At 44.0% G+C, this 22,872-nt stretch overlaps 1 protein-coding gene across 1 annotated transcript in view; it reads right to left on the bottom strand.

Moving 5' to 3' along the window:
• Positions 1 to 1,773: 1,773 nt before the first annotated feature.
• scn8aa (sodium channel, voltage gated, type VIII, alpha subunit a) overlaps positions 1,774 to 22,872 on the bottom strand; it is a 41,766-nt gene continuing 20,667 nt past the window's right edge. Inside the window, exons 13-27 of the mRNA XM_080468631.1 lie at positions 21,457 to 21,592; positions 20,984 to 21,222; positions 19,713 to 19,886; positions 18,957 to 19,313; positions 18,389 to 18,862; positions 17,744 to 17,861; positions 17,084 to 17,238; positions 16,430 to 16,603; positions 12,052 to 12,174; positions 7,009 to 7,293; positions 6,590 to 6,643; positions 5,903 to 6,040; positions 5,705 to 5,809; positions 5,341 to 5,611; positions 1,774 to 5,239 (exon numbers count right to left, since the gene is read on the bottom strand). Of these exons, the coding sequence (XP_080324757.1) occupies positions 4,080 to 5,239; positions 5,341 to 5,611; positions 5,705 to 5,809; positions 5,903 to 6,040; positions 6,590 to 6,643; positions 7,009 to 7,293; positions 12,052 to 12,174; positions 16,430 to 16,603; positions 17,084 to 17,238; positions 17,744 to 17,861; positions 18,389 to 18,862; positions 18,957 to 19,313; positions 19,713 to 19,886; positions 20,984 to 21,222; positions 21,457 to 21,592 (3,963 nt within the window). The 3' untranslated portion in view covers positions 1,774 to 4,079. The remainder of the gene's footprint in view (positions 5,240 to 5,340; positions 5,612 to 5,704; positions 5,810 to 5,902; positions 6,041 to 6,589; positions 6,644 to 7,008; positions 7,294 to 12,051; positions 12,175 to 16,429; positions 16,604 to 17,083; positions 17,239 to 17,743; positions 17,862 to 18,388; positions 18,863 to 18,956; positions 19,314 to 19,712; positions 19,887 to 20,983; positions 21,223 to 21,456; positions 21,593 to 22,872) is intronic.

The raw sequence follows: 22,872 nt of genomic DNA, 5'->3' as shown, positions 1-22,872 counted from the left end.
TTTTTCACAAGCCAAGTGGGTGACACACATAGCACTAAGAACAGGACAGTTTTTGAGTTAGCTGTTTTTCTGTTAACATCACACACTGTTGAATATTTAGATGACGTGGGGTGTCTGCATGATCCTCCGGCAGTATTTCTGACTCGACATCCCTGATTAATGTTGTGCTCGTCGCCCCCCCGCCCTACCCAATCCCCCCCCCAACCCACCCTCCACAGATGGGAAAGATGTATTTTTTTTTTTTTTTTTACAGTGTGGCATTGACATCCAAATTTGCAGAAAAAGCAGAAAAAAGGCACATGCCATTGAGTGGAACACTAGAAACAAACCGTCCAACAAAAGAAATGAGAGGATGAGAAGCAAGTACATGATTGCATGTGTGTCGAGCTGTAATGGCACTGATGTGTGGGCACGGGAAAAGAACCGGCCCCCAGGGTCGGGTGGACTCTCAGGGTGTGTGTCTGTGTGTGTGTGTGTGTGTGTGTGTGTGTGTGTGTGTGTGTGTGTGTGTGTGTGTGTGTGTGTGTGTGTGTGTGTGTGTGTATGTGGCAGTCAGTCACACCAGCTGACGTCCTTCAGGAAGAGATCACTGGTAGAGTTGGTGGGCAGTGAGGAGAGTCACCTTCGTGTGTCTTTGTGTCTGTGACTGTGTCCTGTATACTCTGAAGGTGAGAGATATGACAGTTTAGTGAGAAATGTGCTGGTAACAAGATCCTTTCGTCATGATCAGGCTACATCCAGTAACATCGCACACGAGCTAATCCCCAACAAAGAAGGGTGCTGGAAACAACCAGTTTTAGACATCCACTGAACGTGTTGCACACAAATCAAATGTGACAAACAGTGTTCTTCTGTTTTATGTATATACATATAGACACATATGTATACATGTATATATCTTTTGTATTATATAATATCTATATTTCATTCAATTTCCGTCAACAAAGTGAAAAGTGTCTCAAAAAATCCAAAAGGTAACAAATGTGACAAAGGGCATAGCTGGAAGCCATTCTATATTATTGTTATTATTCTTTTTTTTTTTTTTGATTATTAGTAGTAACATTTTTAAAATCCCATATTTACAAAAAACACAACAAAGCATGCCAATAAAATAAAAGAATATAATACAATATTTATAGTTTCTCTCAAAAAGTTCTTTCTTTTTCAGCGATTGTGCCATTTACATCATAGCCTGCACTGTACATATATATGTTTTTGTGTTTTATTTTTTTGTGTGTTTTTTTTTTTTAGTTGTTGGGTTTTTTTTGTCTTTTTTTTTTCTTTTTCAAGTGTGAATGTATCATTCTAAAACATTACATCCAAGATGAGCATGGGTAAATTGGATGACGTTACTCGCTCCTCCTGTGGTTCTCATTGGGAATGTATTTGGTTTCAGTGTGCAGCAGCCAAACTGATTCAGAGACCTCATATTGTAAACAGACCTCAGTTATTAACGTACAGGGGATTCTGGTACAGGCAGTGTTAAACACACCAAAATGGCAGTAGTGGTGTGACAGTGGATGCCAGATTGCGTCGTCCAGTCATCCACTTAGAAAAAGGACCATCACTCCTGTGTAGAAAAGAAATGGCAGAACACCGAGGGAGGCAGTTGTGTTTTGTCTACCACTTGACAAAGCCTCAGTTATTTTTTTTTTTATATTTTGTATGAAAAACACCCACAAAGCTTATTATACAACATAGCTGCGTCTATGTGAAGCCTGCTGATGTTTGTTGTTTTGTTTTTTTTTTTGTTTGTTTTTTTTTTTTCACGGCGAGTGTTAGCTTTTTCTACCTCCATCTCTGGCTAAATTGTTTCTGAAGCAGGTGAAAACATCGGAAAGCCTGCAAACGTGTGAAAAGATGGTGCGAGCCCGGGTCCAACACCACACAGTGTTTTAAGAGGTCCCACAAAAGCACAATGATACACTGACAAACATGGGACTTTCAGCACTCTGACTCAGACCAAAGCACGATTCTCTTCCTCCACTCTCGCGTTGCTCTCTGGTTCTCATGGCAGTCAGTCAAAAACCCTGAAGGGAGGGGCTCCACCCACTTATTGGTCCACACTCAGGATGTGTTTTTGTTTTTCTTAAATTCATCCATCCACCTCCCTGAATCACCAGACACAATCCATTTGATTCTACAGTCCAAAGCACAAGCCCTTCGTGGCCATCCACCTTCCATACATGCTAGGCACGACAAGGCATGTCCTTGTGATAATCTAACTCGGTTCTATTGTTATGGTCAGTGTCATTCTCACTGATCAGAGACTTTGTCTGAGAATGATTGCATCACAAGGACATCAGAGAAGGACGTCAAGGCTTTTTCCTAAAGCTGGCGACTCAAATTGTCTGGGAAAGTAAATAAATAAATAAAACGCTGCCTCGGTTCTCCCTGGCTGGGAACTTCTGATGTGGACCTGACGGAGTACAAAAGAGGAACTTTAATGAAATGAATCAGCTGAAGTACTGTCTGGTGAATTAGTCCTGAACACAGTTTCCAGTTCTTCCACGAGCCCAACAAAGATCAGTGAAAGGAAAAGCAAAAACAGAGAACTGAGAGCATAACTCTGTCCCCTCTGCAGGAACTACAGCAGTAAAGGGTGGAGACCTGCTGACACTGCAGCACGTAGGACCCTGACTGGTGCCAGATATGAATTCCTTGGCATGAAACCTCCCCTGCTCTCAATGCCGTCACAGGGGCCACAAGTAAGTAAGAAAAGTGACAATCGGATGGATGCACGTAAACAAAGAGATGTAAGCCCCAGATTAGGATTAGGACTACTGACACAGAATTGCAACTCTGTGCTTCCTCAACGTGAGGATATTCTGCTTTCTAACACTCAATCCACACTCTTTCTACTCTAATAGGAATCAGAGCAGCAAAAAAAAAACCTTTTCTGCTTCGAGTTGGTGGCTAATCTTGACTGAGACTTTGCCTCTGAGTGCTTACAGTACATCTTTCATTCGCCTGAAGTTTTGGTTTCGGGCTGGAAAGTAAAACCGGTGAAGGGTGGGATTGTAATAATACTAATTCCCCACTATTCTAAACACCCCAAATCTTCATTTTCCATTTATAGTTGTTGTAATTTCCCCAGTGGACAGCCTCAAACCTGGAGTCAAGCCACTGCAGTGGTCTGAGAATTAGTGTCTTGTGGACTATGATCACTCATGCATGATTCCTGATCAAAACATGCCTTCATGCAAGTCATTTCTATGCATTGAACGAGCACAATATTTATTATTTATCTGGAACTCGGTCTGAGCAAGTCTCCTTCAGTCCAAGTCAAAACAATGACTAATGACCCCGACCTGGTCAGTGTGAAAGCCCATGTAGAAAATGTCTTTTTCAGTGTCAGTATAACAAAGAGAGGATGGAAAGACCAGTGACATGGGCTAAATGTTATCTTTTTTTTTTCTTCTTTTTTTTTTTTTGCTGCTCAAATAATGTAAAGATGCAAGTATACTCAGCACAAACAAACAAACAAAACAAAACAAAAAATCTTTGTCTACGGTTCTGGGAATCCCCCTCCCTCCTTCAAAGCTCAACTTGCTTGGTTGACTATTGTTTTCTTCTTAATAAAGATGGTAAACTCGGAGTTAACAGACCCTCCATTAGACTGTTGGTACAGTTCTGCTGGGATCTGTGTGATCCGGTCCGGCAGCGTCGCAGGCTTGCTGCGGGGTTCCACACGTGGTGGTTGGCAGGGAATTCGCATTTCTCCAATCATCTAGCGGAGATGTCTGTGCCGTGGCAGTTGGTCCCTAAAGAAAAGTGTGCCATTGGCCAGCACACTGTCAGTCACTGTTTTTCATTCAGTATTCGTTCCTCGTTTCTATCGACTCCGTCTCTATGCAGCAAAAGTTCCACGGTAAACTGATTGTGTTTGGTTCGGCTGTCTTTTGACGACAAAGGAAACCACATTGCCTCAGTAGTACTTGAGTATGTAAACTTTTTTTTGTATGTTTTTTTTTTTTTTTTTTCTCACTTGCAAATGATCACTTTTTTCTACATTTGTTGGATTTGGGCTCAGAGTCTCATCTCACTGTGTTTTATTCGATTTTGAGAGTCACTGAATCCTAACACTTGGATTCCCACTCATCTTTTTGGTTTTTGTCTTTCTCTTTCCGGGCCCAATCCTCCTTGTTGTCATCCTGCTTCTCCTTGTCAGGTTTGGTCACGCTGTCGTAAGACGGCAGAGAGGCAGTGGACGGCGTGCTCTCCTTCTTTTCCTGGTTGGTCCCACCGTTCTCCACTTTATTGTTGGTAAAAGTGTGGCGCTTGAAGATGATGCCTCGCCGGATGAGGTGAGCGCGGTACGCGTTCTGGACAATTCTGGCAGAGACGTCCTCCTGTTTGCGTCGGAGTGTGGTGGTGATGGGCTCATATGACACTTTGGAGGGGTTTGCTGCCACGAAACGCTCCTCCATCTGCTGCCTCAGCATGTCCAGCTCACCACTGTCGCCGAGCACGCGCTTCGTGAAGGCAAACAGGATGTCCAGGCAGTGAATGCGATCGCCGCTCACCATGGGCATGTCCATGGCGATTAGTTCTATGGTGTTGGGCTTTGGCACACGAAGTGGGTGCTCCAATGCATCGGCAAAGTCAGACAGCTTGGCAAAAGTGATGAACTGAGAGGCCGTGGGATCAAACTTCTCCCAGATCTCATAGAAGGTCTCAAAGTCGTCCTCACTGAGCGGATCGGCACTTTCCTCTGTGGCCACGCTGAAGTTCTCCAGAATGATGGCAATGTACATGTTAACCACGATCAGGAATGAAATGATGATATACATGACGAAAAAGAAGATTCCCACCGAGGGGTTACCGCAGTCGCCCTTCACCGAGGTCCCGGGGTTCTCCAAGTTGGGGTTGCAGTCTGGGGGGTAGTTGAGGATCGGCAGCAGTAATCCATCCCATCCGGCCGACGTGGTGATCATAAACAGAATGATCATGCTGTTGCCAAACGTCTCGAAGTTGTATAAGTCATCGATACCCGCTCCGTGTTTTACGTATCCAAAGTTCGACATGCCGAAGATGGAAAAGATGAACATGACCAGGAAGAGCAGGAGGCCGATATTGAAGAGGGCTGGCAGTGACATCATCAGGGCAAAGAGTAAAGTCCGGATACCCTTTGCCCCTTTGATCAGACGGAGGATTCGGCCAATACGAGCCAACCTGATTACCCTGAACAGGGTGGGTGACACAAAGTACTTTTCAATGAGATCAGCCAAGAACATGCCTGTGAGGAAAGGAAAATGGGGAAAAAGAGAGAACATTACATATGTGGAGGAGACACAGAATTGAATTCCTGCCCAACGACTCCTTGTCTCCATCACTCACCGACAATAGACAGGATGACCACGACCACGTCAAAGATATTCCAGCCGTTGGTGAAGTAATAGTGTCGAAGGGCGAAGAGCTTCAGCAGAAACTCCGTGGTGAAGACTACGATGAAGATGAAGTTGACCCAGTAGAGGACGTTTTCCGTTTCATCCGACTGATCGTCGGTTTCCACCATCATGGTGACCATGTTCAGGCAGATGAGAATCATGATGGAGATGTCGAAGACCTGCTGCGTGACAAAGTCAAACACCATCCCCTGGATCTTGTTCTAGATGGTGAGAGGAAACCAGGAGGATGACTCCGAGATGAACAAACAGGGATCTCATGTTAAAGAACCTACGGCATCTAAACTAAATAATACCTGTGGACGAGGAATAGGTTTTTGTGGCTTTTTGGATCCTAGTTTCTTCATGGCGTTGTAGTATTTCTTCTGTTCCTCTGTCATGAAGATATCCTGACCTCCAAAGTGAAGGGATGAACAAAAGACTTGGTTATAACCATGCTCTGACGCGACAAAATGAAATATCTTCTAAATGCAAAGAGGCGGAGCGGCTCTTATCTTCTTCTTTTGCTGGTTGAAGTTGTCAATGATCACACCGATGAAGAGGTTGAGAGTGAAGAAGGAGCCGAAGATGATGAAGACGACAAAGTAGATGTACATGTAGATGTTCACTTCGTAGGCAGGCTGATCTTCCACCTTGAATGGACAAAAATACTGAGTGAGGACGTTGCGGTATTAATTACACACACTGAAAAGACGCTGAAGCATTAAAATAGATATACAACTACTCTACATTGTACCTGCACACTACATTATTTCATTTTCAGCCATAAGATTATGACCCCTGCTATTTGGCTCCTCGCAGAAATTAATGCAGCAGTTTGATATTTAAAAAGCTGTAAAAAGTAAAGAAAAATGTCGCTGGTTCACTGCTTTCTTTTTTTTGACAAACACTGACCAATCTGCAGGCACCCAACCAGATGTTATCAGGCCTGAGGACAAACTGTATACAGTATTTTCTGTCCGTTATATCCAGTCCACTAACATAATACTAATCTGTGTATGCACGTGCACATTGACCACAGAGAATTCCAGTTATTAGAACCTGCAATGTCAATGAAAGTATTCAGTTTAATTCACTAAGAGTTCAACATGTCAGGCTGCTTCTCCATAACAAAGTCAATGAGTCTTTAACCCGGGAGTTAATCTGGCACTCTGATTCACAGTATCCCACCACGACTTTACCTCTCTGGAGTCCACAGCTGCATACATAATGTCCATCCAGCCTTTGAATGTGGCCTTACAAAAGAGAGACACGATTAAATAATGTTTGAATCGGAGGACAAAATAATACAAAGAACATTTTGACGACAGTCTTGAGATAATACTTAAACTGGTGAATGTCCAGTGGTACAGCTTTTGCATGTGAAGAAACAAGGGATGAAGAAAAGAGTGTGGAGAAGCACGCTAATAAAAACAATGGAGGTGAAAAAACAGGCATCGTCATTGAACTGTGAGAGCAAACAAGGAAAAAAAGAAAAGAGATGAGGATTGAACCAACAACGGAGACTTTGGCGAAGGAAAAGCACCAAAAGAAAAGTGAAAACAACCAAGTTAAAGTGAAGAAATGGAGCCAGAAGAGAGATGAGGGGCGACGCTCTCACCACTTGCAGCAGGGCAAGATAGCCGGCGCCAACATTGTCAAAGTTGATCTTGACGTTCTTCCACCTGACCTCAGTAAAGTTTTCTGCAATGAGCGCCTCACACTGGGTCTTGTTGTTGACCAGGTCGACAGGGAAGTACTCCTCTGAAGTCTCATTGAAACAGTAGTAGTACTTGCCCGCAAACAAGTTGACCCCCATGATACTGAAAATCAGCCAAAAGATGAGGCAAACCAGCAACACATTCATAATGGAAGGGATGGCACCCACCAAGGCGTTGACTACCACCTAGACCAGACCAGGGAAGACAGGACATGAGAGTGTGAGAACCACGAAACCAACCAGCTGTTCACTCAACCCCTCTGATAGGACACTACATACTGTTATGGCAGAACACAGAGGCAAAAAAGAAAAGAATAAATTCTACTGGAGTATTTGTTACAGGTGGTGTTTAGGAGCAGCGGCTCAATTCTACTGAGGTGACGTAGAAGAAAATGATCTCTGCACTCCACTGTGAAGTTCATACTGCAGTGTGGGCAATTAACGGGAAGGAGCGCCGGATCAGTCTAATTACAGCCGCACTGATGTGACTGAGATGCTCTTTGATCTGTCGACGCATGCAGCAGGCAGACACACACACACACACACACACACACACACACACACACACACACACACACACGCTATTTCCCCTCATGCCAGATGATGACCCATTTATAAATCCATACGAGTCACATGTCCAGGATGTCGAATGTACAATATATGCATCCCATTGACTTTGTTTTTTCTCATTAAATCTGATCTGTTTTGATAAACAAACATAAGGTTTGGTAAAATGGAAAGTTTGGCAACATAAACAGAAGCAGCATCGTTTACCAAACCTGATGTATGTGTTTCAATAAAGCCAATTAAATGCTATTGAACTTTTATCCAGCAAAAACACGTTTGTCACTGATCGGAAACACAAACTACTTCTTACTGTGTTTAAATCTTTTTCACATGTTTACAGTTTAAAGCAAAACCAACTGTGCGTTGCTGAAAATGTGCAAACTAAAACACACAATTGCTCCGTCAGACTCAAACTCCACCCTAATGTTGTCCCCTGCAATATCCAGGGTCAAGGATGACGGGCAGTTACACCCTGACGGGTCAGCAGGTCATTACAGGACAGACAGACACGATCTCACATGCTCACATTCACATTCCGGGGTTCTAAACTGTGGGAGGGAACCGGAGTACCCAGGTTTGAACCCACAACATTCTTGCTATGAGGTGTGAGCGCTATCCACTATTTATATAACATAACTATCAGGCTATGGAATCTTTGATATGGTTTTTTTTTATTTTCTAAATCTGCAATAGAAAGTTAATGACTGGATAAATGCTAAATGTTGCTCTAAGTCATAGTTAAATTGATGGAATATGTTTGATTTTGGGCAGTTTTGCACTTATACAGGACATAGTGGTGCATTAATATTATTAAACTAAAATGTATATCATAATGTTGGTACCCTACAAATAGTGAAAATAATAAGTTCAGGTTTAAAAAAAAATAAAAAATCCCTCTCAGTGTTTGCCATACCAATATGAAGTGACAACTATTACCACCCCAGACAGTCATTATTTCTACTACAGCTAAACTCTTTGCCATAATTATCCCCAGTAAAACATTTAAAAAAAAAAAAAGATTAATTCCTCCACCACCCCAGAATCTAACAACCCCCCTGATTCCCCACAGGTTTATCATTGCCAGTAATAAGCTCAGCACATAGTGAACCGCTCACTACCAGTGTTATGCAGGCCGACCAGCAGCTCTCAGGCAGACAGCTGAGCATGCATGTCTTTGGCAGACTCGTTTAATGGAGCCATATTCCCTCCTCGTTACAAACAGACAGGGGAGGCGCTCTGGAGCAGGATTCTCTCAGCGTGTGCACGACCCTCACAGGCCGGCGCTTTTAAGACAGGGAATCAGGGAGAAAAAAAAAAAAAGAAAGAAAAATAAATCACATGTGGAGTAGAAAATGTTCAAATCTCTCGATTTAAAAAAGAATAAAAAAAAACTTTGGATTCTTTATATGGAGAGAGAATTGCAAATCGTATTTAAATTTCTTTCTCCCACAGTGGTGTCGGTGCACTCGCTGAGAAAATGACTCGTCGCTTGATTCGAGTTGAAATTTATCCACTTTCATAAAATTCAGTGTTTAAAGAGAAATATTTAGGCCATGCTGTGCGGAAAGCATTCTCAGAAAGAGGGAAAATGGCTTTCAAAAATGCATAATGTGCATCGGCAATTATAATACATGCGTGTTACATGGCATTGTGCAATCTGAAGAACCGCTCAAATCAATACATAAATAAATAGAGAAATGTGTGGATAGAGAGATAGCGGCTAAGGAGATCGTGGCTGAAGCTTTGCTCGACTCTGCGTCTGACGAGCCGTTCTGATACTGACGTGACTGTTTGGGTGTCTGACTACTGTTTACATCCAGTGTGACTGAGATGAGGTTGTGTGTCAGCTTGGTCACGGGGGGGTTCAAAAGTTAATTCTAAAATACATTTTAAAAAAACAAACAAACACCCAAAATAGTTAAAAATATCAATTCCAAATTATTATGAGTTTTAGAAAAATTCTTTAGTGTATCTTAAAACTTCAGCAGGTTCGTCAGGAAAAAAAAAAGGGGGATTTTCTGAAACTGCAGGGGGGAAAAAAAACAAAACGGCTAAAGATGAAGTCATTCCTGTACAATGCATTGCTTGCAAAAACTAAGACTGAGATTACGAAGCAGCATTAAGAGAAAGAGAGAGCAAAGTAGAAAGTCAGAACAGCCCACGTTCATTGCATGTTAAGCAGTGCAATGTGTCCAATTGAAGCTGCACTGCTCGTTCGGCGCTGTTGAGTTGCGTTTGGGAGTTTGCGAAGGTTTCGGGCCGTAAAACTCAACCGGTGAGGATGCAAAACTTCTCATCATTCTAACTCTCCAGAATCTCTTTCTCATTGGTGTCATCTCTCCATTCAGGTACTTCCCTATTCATTTACATATTGCTTTGACCTCGAATTTGCATTTCCAGTTCAAACAAAATGGTAACTCAATTGATGAACATTGACATTGTTGTTAAAAAAAAAAAATTGATACAGCAGGATCAAATTCCTCATTTTGTTTCCCTTTTGCGTTGCTGGGCCACCCTCGCCTCTCTTACCACTCACACCCGCTGAATGAGTTCATTCATGGGGGCAGCGGTATTGGCATTAATAAGCTCTACTTAAAGCAAATGTGCCATGGTGTCCAACCCCAAAAATGACAACAACTTTTTGCCCCAAAAATGTTTGTGCGAGCCTTTAATGCTTCAGTGAAACCTCCATGAAAACAAGCATGGAGACACTCCAGGGCCTAAAAAAACACTGATGTCTGCTCAATGTGCAACAGCATCGTATTTTAGTCGCTGGATATCTGCGATGAATCACTGAGTCCAATTTTCAACATGTGATTAAATGAAAGTCAATTCATCCTCTCCTCCTGCCGATCTGTCATTTTTGGGACGTGCTAACGAGGAGCGACACATTGTCTGTGTAGGGTTGAGAGTGTTGTCCGAACTCTGAGGTGCAGGTCAAACCTACGGGCCGCCGCCCACCCAGAACTCAAAGTGAGAGTTGAACTGGGCCCATTGTTGCCTCCCAGTTTCACTTCCTGTGGGAGTGGAAGGCAACAGGAAGCCGGGTGAAATGGCAATAATGCCTCGTGTGAAATGGCAGCCTGGCGTATTTACTAAGCTTCTGCCGGCATTTCCCAGAAGAGAGCAACAAAACTTTCTTTTTTTTATGATGCATTTACTAATTACAGTATCATGATGAGTTTTCATGAAGAAGCTGGCTCCAGGACGGAAACCTGGAAGACCTAAGTGACGCTGGCAGAAGCTTAACAAATACTTTCCTCCCAAAGCCACAGCACTGTGAGTGTGTGGTTTCTGTTTCAGTCCCTGATGCCGAAAGATCCTGGACAAGCAGGAGAGCGGTCCGGCCCAGCCGAACCGGGTCGACATGGAGTGAAGGGTGGAGGGGGGGGGGGGGGGGGGGGGGGGGGGGGGGAGTCTGAAGTGAAGAGGAAAAGTTCAGAATAAAGAGTGGAATAAAGATGGAGAGTGAGAGGTAAAGAAGAATGACATCAGGGAAGAGAGAGGGACGGGGGAGGGGCTACAGGGTGACAACAACCAGGTGCAACCTATCACGACCACCAGTCACAGTCACGACCAATCAGACGGCTGAAACGTCCAGAGGGACTGTCCCACGAGTCATTTCTTAAAAATACATGTGACTCGTCCCGGCGGGTGTTTAGCAGCCGTCAACAGTTTTAGTGGGACAGGTTCGGCTCCTGCTGGTTGTTCTCGATGCCAAATGCAACTGGGGGGGGGGGCTCATGGGAGCAGTGGAGGGGGTATGTGGAGGGGAGGATGGGGGGGGGGGGGGGGGGGGGGGGTGGTCTCAATCGAAAGCAGTGGTTGAGAATCAGGCCAAATGAACGGGTCGTTGAGATGGCATGTATGTTAGGGTTGACTTTGACCAATTCCACATTCAATTTGGCCAATCAAGAAGAAACAAAGTAAAAGGAAGTAATCAAAACTTGGAAGTTTGTCACTTGTGTGATGAGGCAGCTTTGTGAAAATTTTTTTTTTACTTCTGTTACTCTTTGGGTAAAATTTATCATCAAACAAAATGAATTTGAGTTTTGATTCTTTTAGTGAAATTCAATTGAAATGTCTTTTTTTTTGTTTTTACTCTGCTGGCAACACAACTTGTTTGTTACTTTACTCTCCCAGCTGCATCATGACTTATTCTTTCGCTCTAACAAAGGCATGGTACAGGATTGCGCATGGAAAGGTGACTTTTTGGCTTTCATTTTACCGTTAAAAACCATTCCCCCAATAGATTTGGGAGGTTTTGTTGTGGTTGTTGTTTTTTGTCCTCTTAGTTTGTTTTTAGATCAGTTCTAGCATGCTTTAAACTGTTGAATGGGCATGCGGAAGGATCAGCTGCTTAGCTTTGGATCTTACCCTCATCCCTTCAAAACGTGACAAGGCTCTGAGGGGTCTCAAGGCCCTTAGTGTCCTGAGTGATTTAATGGGCCCTAGATCGGAGTAGCCCAGCGCATTAGCTACAAGGCTGACTATAGACACCTACACAAAAACAGAGAAGCAAAAGAGGTTCCAAACTGTTAGAAGTGAGAATATCCACTAGGGAAGAGAGACGGCCCTGGTATAGGCGGAGAGTCGCTTGACATACACACATAAATCTATGCATGTATATACATGTATAATATTGCATTTATACATGTATATACACTGAGAGAGAAGGTCAATGTTTAGTATAGGTTTTATGTGTGTAGTTTTTTTTTTTTTTTTTTTTTTTTTAGTAGCAATAGGCCATAGGGATTGTTTGTCTGTTATTTGGGGCAGTTGACGAGATGTGAAAAGTCCTTTGTACCTGTAAAGAAATTTGTGATTGAGAGAGAGAGAGAGAGAGAGAAAGAAAGAGAGATATATATATATATATATATATATATATATATATATATATATAGAGAGAGAGAGAGAGAGAGAGCGAGAGAGAGAGAGAGAGAGAGAGACATAAGACTCAAATAGAGGGTAAATTAGGCAGAAAAGAGTGCTACATGATTTAGTAAAGATACAAGCAAAGGGACTGGAAGAGCAGAGGAGGGGGTTTCGGGGAGGGAGGGTAGAAGAGAGGTTACCCTGTAGAAGCTGATAAAAACCCAACAGACTTGAGAGCCTTACCCTTGCCCCTCTAACATTGTCTCTCCTTGTCGCTCTCGGGCTGAGGCATAAAATCCCATTTAATCTAAGACAGACAAACTAACGGAACCTAAGAGAAAGAATACAAGTAAACATGTACAGGTGTGTCATTTTTGCCATTTCTCGTTCTCAGACATCAAATCATTGAGAGTCATAAAGGAGAGCCACAGTCACATGAAACACACACGGGAAACGGGGATGGAGGTTAAGGGGCACACTGGATATAGTTATTAGCACTGGATGGCACTGAAAGGACAAAATTACACAGAGTACAGTCGAGTTACACACAGTTAACAACGGTAACGGCACACAACCTGAGAGGAACTGGTCCAGCCCCGGTCGTGTCCGGCAGCAGCCACCGTCAGATCTCTGCAGTCAAACTTCCTCAGGAAACCTGCGTCTACATCCATTTATATTCACTTGATAAACTTGAATCAATGCGCAAGTTTAGACAAAGTGGTTGCGGTTATGGCTTTGTAATCACTCCGGGCGGTGAAGCTCATGTAATCTGAACACGGTGTTGCACTGTTAACCAAGGGGGAAATGGTCAGTGGGAAGTGTGGTCAATAAGAAGCACTAATGCTGTTCAGGCTGTGGTGAAAAGTGCATGATAGACCCGGTCTGATGAAGTCACCTAACAGTGACCTGAATGGCCATTACGGGCTGCAAAGGAAGTACAAACGCAGGTTGAATCGGCTGTAACGACATCAGGACTTCAGTCCAACCAATTGAAATAGAGGTAATAGTCTTTTTTTTTTTTTTTGCATGAAGAAAGTATTGATTGTAAACAGATTGTTTTCTCTAACTGCAGTGTTTTCTTGGTTTGGAAGCCGGGAGGACGGCAACAGAAGGAGCACCAGTTCCTCACAAATAAGGTCAAATATCAACGATAAACACATGTGAAAGCACCTCCAACCAGCCACCGACACCAACCGGTCAAACTCACCGCAGAAAGGACACAACATTCAAAGCTTACCAAAGTCACGGAAGGAGGTTGTTGTTGTTTTTTTTTTTTTTTTTAAAAGAGGCAAAATCTTCATTTTGACTGACTGACTGAGGGAACGCATTCGAGCCATCTCAAGATTGAGGAGCACAAAACAAAAGAGAGGACAGCAGGAAGGGTGTCAGCATGTAAACACACATCAATGCTGGAAACTGTTCAAACACTGAGCCAAGGACCGCCTGGTCTGGGACGTGATTTATTTTTTTATTAGAAATTATTAGGCTTGGCCCTCCATCCTGATGGGAAGACAGTAAAATGAAGATTTTGCCTTGATCTAATCTACAGTGTTTGGGGTAATTGTCACCTTCAGCCTGACCCCTTGGAGGGCCCCTTTTGGGGTGCCTGGCCCCCCCCGCCGGGCCAGCCGTGTGGCTGCGACCTCAGTGTCTCAACGTCCTTCTCACAGAGCTCTGCAAGGCAAGGCCAATGACATCTGGGGCTGTGATCCCATGATGACGACAGCACAAACGCAACAGAAAATAAAAGCAACTAAAAACAAAGGGAAGAAACACAACAAAAACAATGATAACAACCTGAGTGAAAAAGAAAGATGAGTGGAGTGTGACACCTATCAGCCTCCTGTTCACACATCTGTCAGCCGAGAATTACCTCCCCAGGCTGTTCTGTCATTAAATAAACTGAGAGAATACATAAAGTAGAAAGACTGTAATTCCTGAAGTCTAATTATACTCCCTCATGTATCATGTGATGATAAAGATGTGAACTGATATTCAACAAAGCATTTCTAACCCGATATAATAAACTCATAAAATAATACATTTGTACAATGAAAAAATCAGAAACATACAAATCAAATGGAAACTGAATAATACAATAACGGGAAATGAGGAGGAACACATTCACACAAAGAGTCAAGCACATTCACACGCATAGAAAAATACAGGCCGGTCTAATGATGGTGCCCCCGCCCCTGGTTTGAGTCCGAGGCAATGATTTTCATTCCCACATCACAGGACTGCGGTCAGGCCACAACACAGCCCAGACTCATCAAGCACGGGTTGGCTTTTTTTTTTTTTGTCTTTTTTTTTGAGGGGGAGCGCTAGTGAAGACCAAACTTACCGCCAGCCGCCTGTCACCCACCATCATTACATCCCAGCACAAAATCACCACATTCCCGAGGTTACACTTCCAAGAGGACATGAAAAGGAGGACGAGGAAAGAAGGGAGGAGGGAACGTCACTTTTTCTAACGTGGTCAACAACTCGGGAGACAAGGCACCTCGCACTGCCCCGAGTGTGTGGCTACAGCACAGGGAGGGAGTCTGCAGTGGCAATGACCAGAATCGGCACAGTGTCGTGTGGCGTCAACACATAAGAGCTTGATCGTGTTCTGCGTGTACAAAATAGCTACTGCAGGGTTTTTTTGCTGGTAATTTTGAAAAAAATTCTTCAAAATGCATGAATGTGGAGTGTGAGATGTTGTACTAGAGTCTACGTGTTGTGAAGTTTGTGCTGCGCGTTTGCTGCAGGGGGTCAGAAGAACCGGAGTTCATAATGAACCAACATGGCAGCCTCTGGCCATTGATAGGAGTCCATTCACGGGTGTTGGCTGAGGTGTTGGACACTGCGGAGAGGTGGTTAGTTCAAGGAGAAAGTCCGAAGTCAGGATTCACTCGTCTTCTATTCGTAAGTGCAGCTCACTGCTTCAGCATGCAAGCATACTTCAGAAGCACTGGGAATTTAGACTCCCCCCCCTTTCCTTTATTTCTCCCACATGGCGACGATATCTGATCAATTTGGAACAGATATCTCCACAACACCGAAGACAGACATGTGTGGCTGCCGGAGAATAGAGTCGTGAATCCCTGATCTGGACTTTCAGACTTGACTGACACGAGGAGCAGAGCAGTACACAGAGAGAGAGGACAAAGGCACTAATCAAACGTCGTACAGGTCAGAAACACAGGCAGAGACAGCTTTACAGAAACATCGCTGACACGTCGCTCTGAGCACTACTTGAATATGGTTGCTTCATTAAGAAATAGGTGCATTTATTCTAATTCGTATTTAGATCTGTGCTGCGTTAAAAATAAATAAATGTATCTCCAACATTGGCAGAAATGTGCAAATAAGGAAACAGACATATGGTTTCTATCAGAGGTTGATCTTTGTCTTACATATTCAAGCCTCTCAGAGAAGAAGAAATCCCTAACCCTAACCCTAACCCTAACCCTTGTAAAAGGTAACTGAGGCATGTGTGCACTTGAGATGGACAGACTGCGATACAGTCTTGTAAAACACCGTCCCGAAAAAGGTACTAATAAAATGAAGCTTTTTAATTTGTAGACAACATGCGCGCTCACCTAATGCAAGCACATTTTTAATTCATGACCTGACCTTTCAAACTTAACCACACCCGACAGACAGCCGAGAGCAACACATGAACTTAAAATCATTATTCAGAATGGTGAATACAATGTTTGTGTCGATCTAATGAAGCCAAATAACCAACGTAACTGCAGCAGGAAACGCTGCAAAAATTAGCATTGGAGAGGCTATAAATCTGCATGTGCCGCTGTTGGACTGGGTGTGGTTCAGAAACAAGTGACAAATCCTGTCTGGGACACACACTGAAAGAAGCAGGAGGCGGACTTACATCCACAATGAAGAAATCCAGCCAACACCAGGCGTTGGTGAAATACTTGACGAAGCCGTAGGCGACCCACTTAAGCAACATCTCCAGGATGAAGATGTAGGTGAAAACCCTGTCGGCGTACTCCAGAATGATCCGGACGGTCTTCCTCTGCTCAATGTACACGTCCTCAAAGGCCTGCGGGGAGACGGCAAAGGCAGAAATATTACATGTGACGATTTACGGCTCTGCTAATGAAATCGTACACAGCGCGAAGGCGCCGTAGAGAGCTGATGACAGACGGTGATTTATAGGAAGGCGGGGGGAAAAAAATCTGTCCTGCGTCAAATATTACAACGAACTTCACGAGTGACGCGGTGGATTTGAAGCAGTCTTTGCACTTATGGCGGTTTAGTTTCGTTAGTTTTCATTGGAGAAGCAGCCCCCTACACAAAAAGTCCCCTGGTTTGATGAATGGTACAGTCCATTAATCAACCTACACTTTTCACTTCTGTTCCCTCCTCTGCTCCTGTCCAGTCAGTAAAAGGAACCAAATCTGAAGCAACTTGACAAGCCATAACGCCTCTACATCCTGGTAGTAAGTATGAATTCTAATCCTCAAAATGAAGATTTTAAAGCACTTCATGGTCAGTTGCTGTTTCCGTCGGTCCTCCTTACCAGGGCACCGCTGCTGAGGAGAATCATGAAGATGATGAGGGTCTCAAACCAGTTATGCTCTACGATCAGGTAGCAGGTTTTTCTCAGGAACCACCAGTTCTTGCCCTTCCCCATCGTGATGTTCACATCGCAGCACTTGTATTTGGCGACACAAGCTGAGGACGCACAAGGGGAAGAGATGACATTTAATGAAGCGGACGCAGGAGAAGATGAGATAAAATACTCCTGTGAGTTTATTTGAGTTGGAAGACTTAATGGCTTCAAAAGATTTAAACCAGCTTTTCTGCTTCAGGAGAAGCTCATCAGAGCAGAACCAGGCTGAAGGTTTAGTTAAAGGTTTGATTATTCTGAAAGCAACGCAGACGTAAGCTATGCAAAGCTAATCACATTGCAAAGGCACATACTGTATATTTATAAGAGGCATGAAACAGAAAGTTACTTGTTTCTTTCTATTAATATTTAAAAAACATTAAAAAAAAGTTATCTGTCACTGCGCTGTCAGTGTCTTAGTGTCAGCATCAGACGAACAGACTTGATAAATGGAGCCACCATGGCTGAGTGAGCCTTCATAATCAAAGTGTCCTTCACCCTGCTGCCCTCTGATTCCTACCCAGCCCGGGGGAACGCAGGTAATGGGAGCAGAGGTGTCACCAGTCTCACCATCTGTCCAGCATGCCTCCGGCTCCATGTACTCCTCCACCGTCTCCACCACCACCACCTCCTCCACGTCTGGCTTGATGTCGATGGTGCTGCCCTCCGAAGAGCTGGTGTCGTCCAGCTGCAGGCGAACAAATGTGTGAGCAAGCACTGAAGTGCACGGAGGCATGACTGCACACAGATGCACAAACTGTTAATCACAGCTTGAGTGAAAAATTGCAGATTTAATTGCGGAGCCAAGAGCCGATGTCTTTAGTAACTTTTCTTTTTTCCCCAAACAGAATTAACTCGATGTTTAAAAGATACAGAACGTTTCTGACCATAGACGCGCTTCTAACATCTCATCATTTCAAATAAAATATCACATGTAAGATGATCTGTTCTGAGAGTGTTTTAAATGGATTTCATCCAAATGCATCGCCAGAGATCCACTCGCCCTCACTGTCCGCCTGAATCTCTAGATGGCTTTATTAAATAATGGAGTTATGTTAGTGCCTGAGCAGAGCAGAAATACCAGCCACGCCCAGGACTTAACAGAGTATCTGAGGATTACTGACGACACAACAACACGGGTAGATTTATTATTCACAAGTAAGGAAGAAACGTGTACTGTCACTTACGAGAAGCATGTCAACTCGTCTCACTGACCTCTTTGCTGTTCTCGTTTTCCGACTCGCTGCTGAAGTCCTCCGTGTTGAGATTCTCGAAGTCGGACTCTCCCACAGCAATTGGGACGCAAACCGTCAGGTTGGGGTTGTGGATGAACGACATGTGGTCCTCGTCGATCATGTACTTCCCCACACTGCTGCCGATGCCGCTGGTGGTTCCATTGCCGTTCTTGGCGTAGTCCAGGTCGCGGTTGATGTCCACCCCGGCGTGATTAGCGATGCAGTTCAGCTTCTTGTCGTACATGTCATCTAAAGGCTTCTGCTCGTCCTCCATGGGCGGTTTCTTCAGCAGACTGGCCACCAGAATCCGAACCTTCGCTTTTATCCAGGCGATGCCTATCTTTATGCGCTTGACGGAAATCTGCAGATTGTTGGGTTCGCCGTCGTCGTCCGTTGCAGCCAAGTTGTCAGCACTGAATGAGCTCAGCAGCAAGGCAAGGAACAGGTTCAACACCTTCACACACAAAACAAGGAAAACGGTTACTGGATGTGCAAATGTTTCCTCACACGCAGAGTGAACAGTGACTCTAAGAGCGTTGGACACTCACCACCAGGTTACCGATGACCATGACCATCATGAAGACGATGAGGCACATGCCCTGGCCCGCCACCTCCATGCAGTCCCACATGGTCTCTATCCACTCGCCGCACAGCACCCGGAAGACGATGAGGAAGGAGTGGAAGAAGTCGTTCATGTGCCAGCGGGGGAGTTCGCAGTCGGCGGCGATCTTACACACACAGTCTTTGTAGCTCTTTCCAAACAACTGCATGCCCACCACGGCAAAGATGAAGACGATGATGGCCAGCACCAGAGTCAGGTTACCCAAAGCTCCCACCGAGTTACCGATGATCTTGATCAGCATGTTGAGGGTGGGCCAGGACTTGGCCAGCTTAAAGACTCTCAGCTGGAGTGAAATGGAGGAAATGAGATTCACGGACGAGTTTTAGTCAAAATGACTGAGCGGAGACAGATGGGTTGATAAATGGACGGTTAAAAACAGTGGTGTCCCAGGCTTTACCTGCTCTGAAGTTATTAAAATGAAGTCATACATCTAATAAGACACTTTCTATAATTTTTTTTTTTTAAGTTCCTGCATCTCTATGTTCCTTAAATTGGTGCGTCCATCAATATTTGGTTTCACTTTAATGACACCGGAGTGGAGGACCTGCAGGCTTTAAGGAAAAGAATATGGGAGCCGTTCTTCTGAATGGATGAATGGACAGATGGATGTGAATACTTTGAATGTACAAATGGTAACTTGCTCCAGCCTACTGTATCTGTAACTGAACAAACGTGTATTTACCAATCGGAATGACCGCAGCACGGAGAGGCCTTCAACGTCAGCCAGAGCCAACTCCACCAGACTCAGCGTTACAATGAAGCCGTCGAAACAGTTCCAGGCCTCCTGGAAATAGTAGTACGGATCCATTGCCACCAGCTTGAAAAGCATCTCTCCTGCAAAGATCCCCGTGAACACCTGGAAGGAGGAAAGACAACAAATGTCAACAAAAGCCAATTGCTTTAACAACATTCTTTTCATGAAAATTAAGAATTGTGGTGCTCTTTTTGTCAATTTGCAGACAGACGATAATGAAAACCTCATTATATTGTAAATGATGACTATGGTAACTGCAGTAGAAATGTGTGTGTGTGTGTGTGTTTGTGTGCATGTCTTAGTCAGTCAGGATGAAATGGCACTTCTGCGGTCTTGTAACTCTAATCAATTACTGAGGGCTTCCCTCAATCACTGAGACCACATAATGAATAAATGCATAACGTGTGTGTTTGTGTGTTTGTGTGTGCGTACGTGCGTAACAACATGACTCATTTTGCATCAAGGTGACCTACAGTGTTTCACCTGCACCGCCCTTTGGTTTTTCCTGAAATTCCATTCTGGAGCAGACATGGTGAATAACATGATTCAGTGCTTCAGGTATACATTCCTATCCAAGCACATATACATGCACACAAATACATACATACAATAAGGGATTGCTCAGTATGATTAGACTTGGATGGTTTAGCCCAGTTCCTCACTGGAGGCTTGAACAAAGTGTACATGTCCATGATACTAAGAATTAAAACCGTGCTAAGATTTACTCACATTCCTTAATGAAAAAAAAAGCAAACAGAAAACAGAGACTTAAGATGAAACTAGCCAGGTTGGGTTTTCTGGGCCATGATTCAGGCACCATTTTAGAGCTGTTCATCGATCAGGCTCCATGAAATATTAATGCAGGCCTCCCACCAGTCAAACAACCAGCGGAGCGGCAGGCCGGTCCCACTGAAACAAACAGCAGCTCCGCTCAACCAGAAGAGAGAAGAGGGAAAGAGCGGTAGGAGAGGAAGACAGGGAGCATGTGTATGCATGTGTGTGTGGGGAATTGAGACATCCATGGCAACAAGGAAACAGCAGGGGAGGGTCTGACAGCATTTTCTTTTTCCCTTTTAACTCCGAACAGGCAATGAAAGCGCTGCCAATTACAGTCCCAAAAATAACACCTCTGCAGGAGCTGCTGAGAGAAGTGATGATTCTTTACGAGCAAAGCGGATAAAAATAAAAAAGACACTCACCAGATTGCCTACAGACAGCATATCCTCAAAGTCCGTGGTCATGGGGTAGTGCTCCATGGCCATGAAGAGGGTGTTGAGAACAATACAGATGGTGATGGCCAAGTCCACGAAGGGGTCCATGACTATCATGTTCATTATTTCCTTGATTTTAATCCACGTGGGGCTGCACTCCCAGATCAGGAATGTGTTAGAAAACTTATACCAGCATGGCGGACACTTGCGCTGAGACTCCTCCAGCTCTGAAGACATAGCGCGAATCAAACATTAATACCAAACATAGTGGCGTTGCTCGAGCAAACTGCATGCAATGATAAAATATGATAGGAAAAAATTGTATGCATTGTATGTATCTGGTACTTTTGGATATGCAAAGCAGATAAGCAGGAAATTCATGTCAAAGTAATCAATGAGAGCAGCCCTAGTTAAAGAATAATGAGAGAGCAGGTTAAATAGCTGGGTTAAAGTGGCAGTACCCTCCACTAGTGTGTTGGTAATGACGCTCATGACACTGTTGGCCCGCTCTTTCCGCCCAAAGGAGGTATTGAGCTGGTCCACAGACACCATCAGGGAGCCCGACAGCTTCTTCTTCACCTCAACCTCAGTAGTCGGCTGTCAGGAGGAGAGGAAGAATCAAGCACCCATGGAGAGGACATGAACACCATCCCACATCACCACCGTGGCCGGCAGAGGGAAGTGCACAACAGAATTGGGAAGAGAAAGTAGTCGAGGTTGAGATTTGCTAAAGGGGTGGGGGTGAGTGGGAGGGGGGGTGTTTCATTCGTTTCTATCTCAATGCTGGTTTCAAGTAAGATGTGTGTATGCTGTAAATGCATGCAGGTCTCAGCCAAAGTGGGAGCAGTGGTTCTAGGGCTACTTGACCTAATTGTGTTTGAATGTAATTAGCTCATCCCAATTAGATAAGAAATGGAATGTGAGATAAGTGTGCAGCGAGAACTGCTTCTGCATGAGTGCACGTTCAGTCCTGTCATGCAGTAATGGAGGCTTTGCTGCCATTGCAATATAATTATCAGGCTAGTTTACAAAATGTCTCCCAAATATGGCCATTTTGATGTCACTTGCAAATTTGTCGCTTTAGTGTATCTTCCTACTTTGAAACCATACAATTTATATTGCAACCATCAAGTCAAGAGCATTGTAAAGAGATCATATGAAGGCAGGTAGTTCAGATCCATCCAGTTGTCATGCACAGGCATGCTCCAAGTCAAAAGGAAGGAGAGGAGATTACAGACATCATAGCCATTGTTCTGCTAGTCTACGTCATGCTCGGTCTACTTTGCACTACTAATCTACCATGCTAACTAGAATGAGACACGACTAATCGGCTAAGGTTGACCAGGGAGAGTTTGGAAAAACAGAGAGGTAAAGACAGACAAGGACAGCAGCCCTCCTTTGTTTCTTTAGGCGTTTGTTAAAAAAGGCCTGATAGGTTGGTTTGTGCGAATATGTGTATGTGTGTGTCTCCTAACGAAGGCTATTATCGGGGAACTGAGAAAGCGGATAGAAATGTCTGAGGCTCTACAGTGCTGGTTCCCTCTGTTTCCTCCGCCTCCTACTGTAGCTCTACCCACACAGGCGAGCAGAGGACCTGAACGCCTGGAGGAAGACATCAACATCATTAGAGAGAGCTTGTTGACAAAAACTCTTCCAAACAACAAAAACTTGGTGCCGTCACACTTAGAAATTCATAACCAAGCTCTGAAGTATGGGCCAATAGGGAAGCAGGTGATTGCTATAATTTTAGCTGTGAGTACAATAACATGTATGAAGGAAATAGATTTTTACAGTCAAAACATTGAATACATCATTCAGTTTAAACAACAGGATCATCTGGAAGTCACTAACAGACCCAGTATCACTAACCTATGAAG

The sequence above is a fragment of the Lipophrys pholis genome (genome assembly GCF_963383615.2).
Source record: "Lipophrys pholis genome assembly, chromosome: 8".
NCBI classification, from domain to species: domain Eukaryota; kingdom Metazoa; phylum Chordata; class Actinopteri; order Blenniiformes; family Blenniidae; genus Lipophrys; species Lipophrys pholis.
The sequence above is the reverse complement of the archived record's forward strand: the minus strand, read 5'-3'. Positions and strand labels throughout refer to the sequence as shown.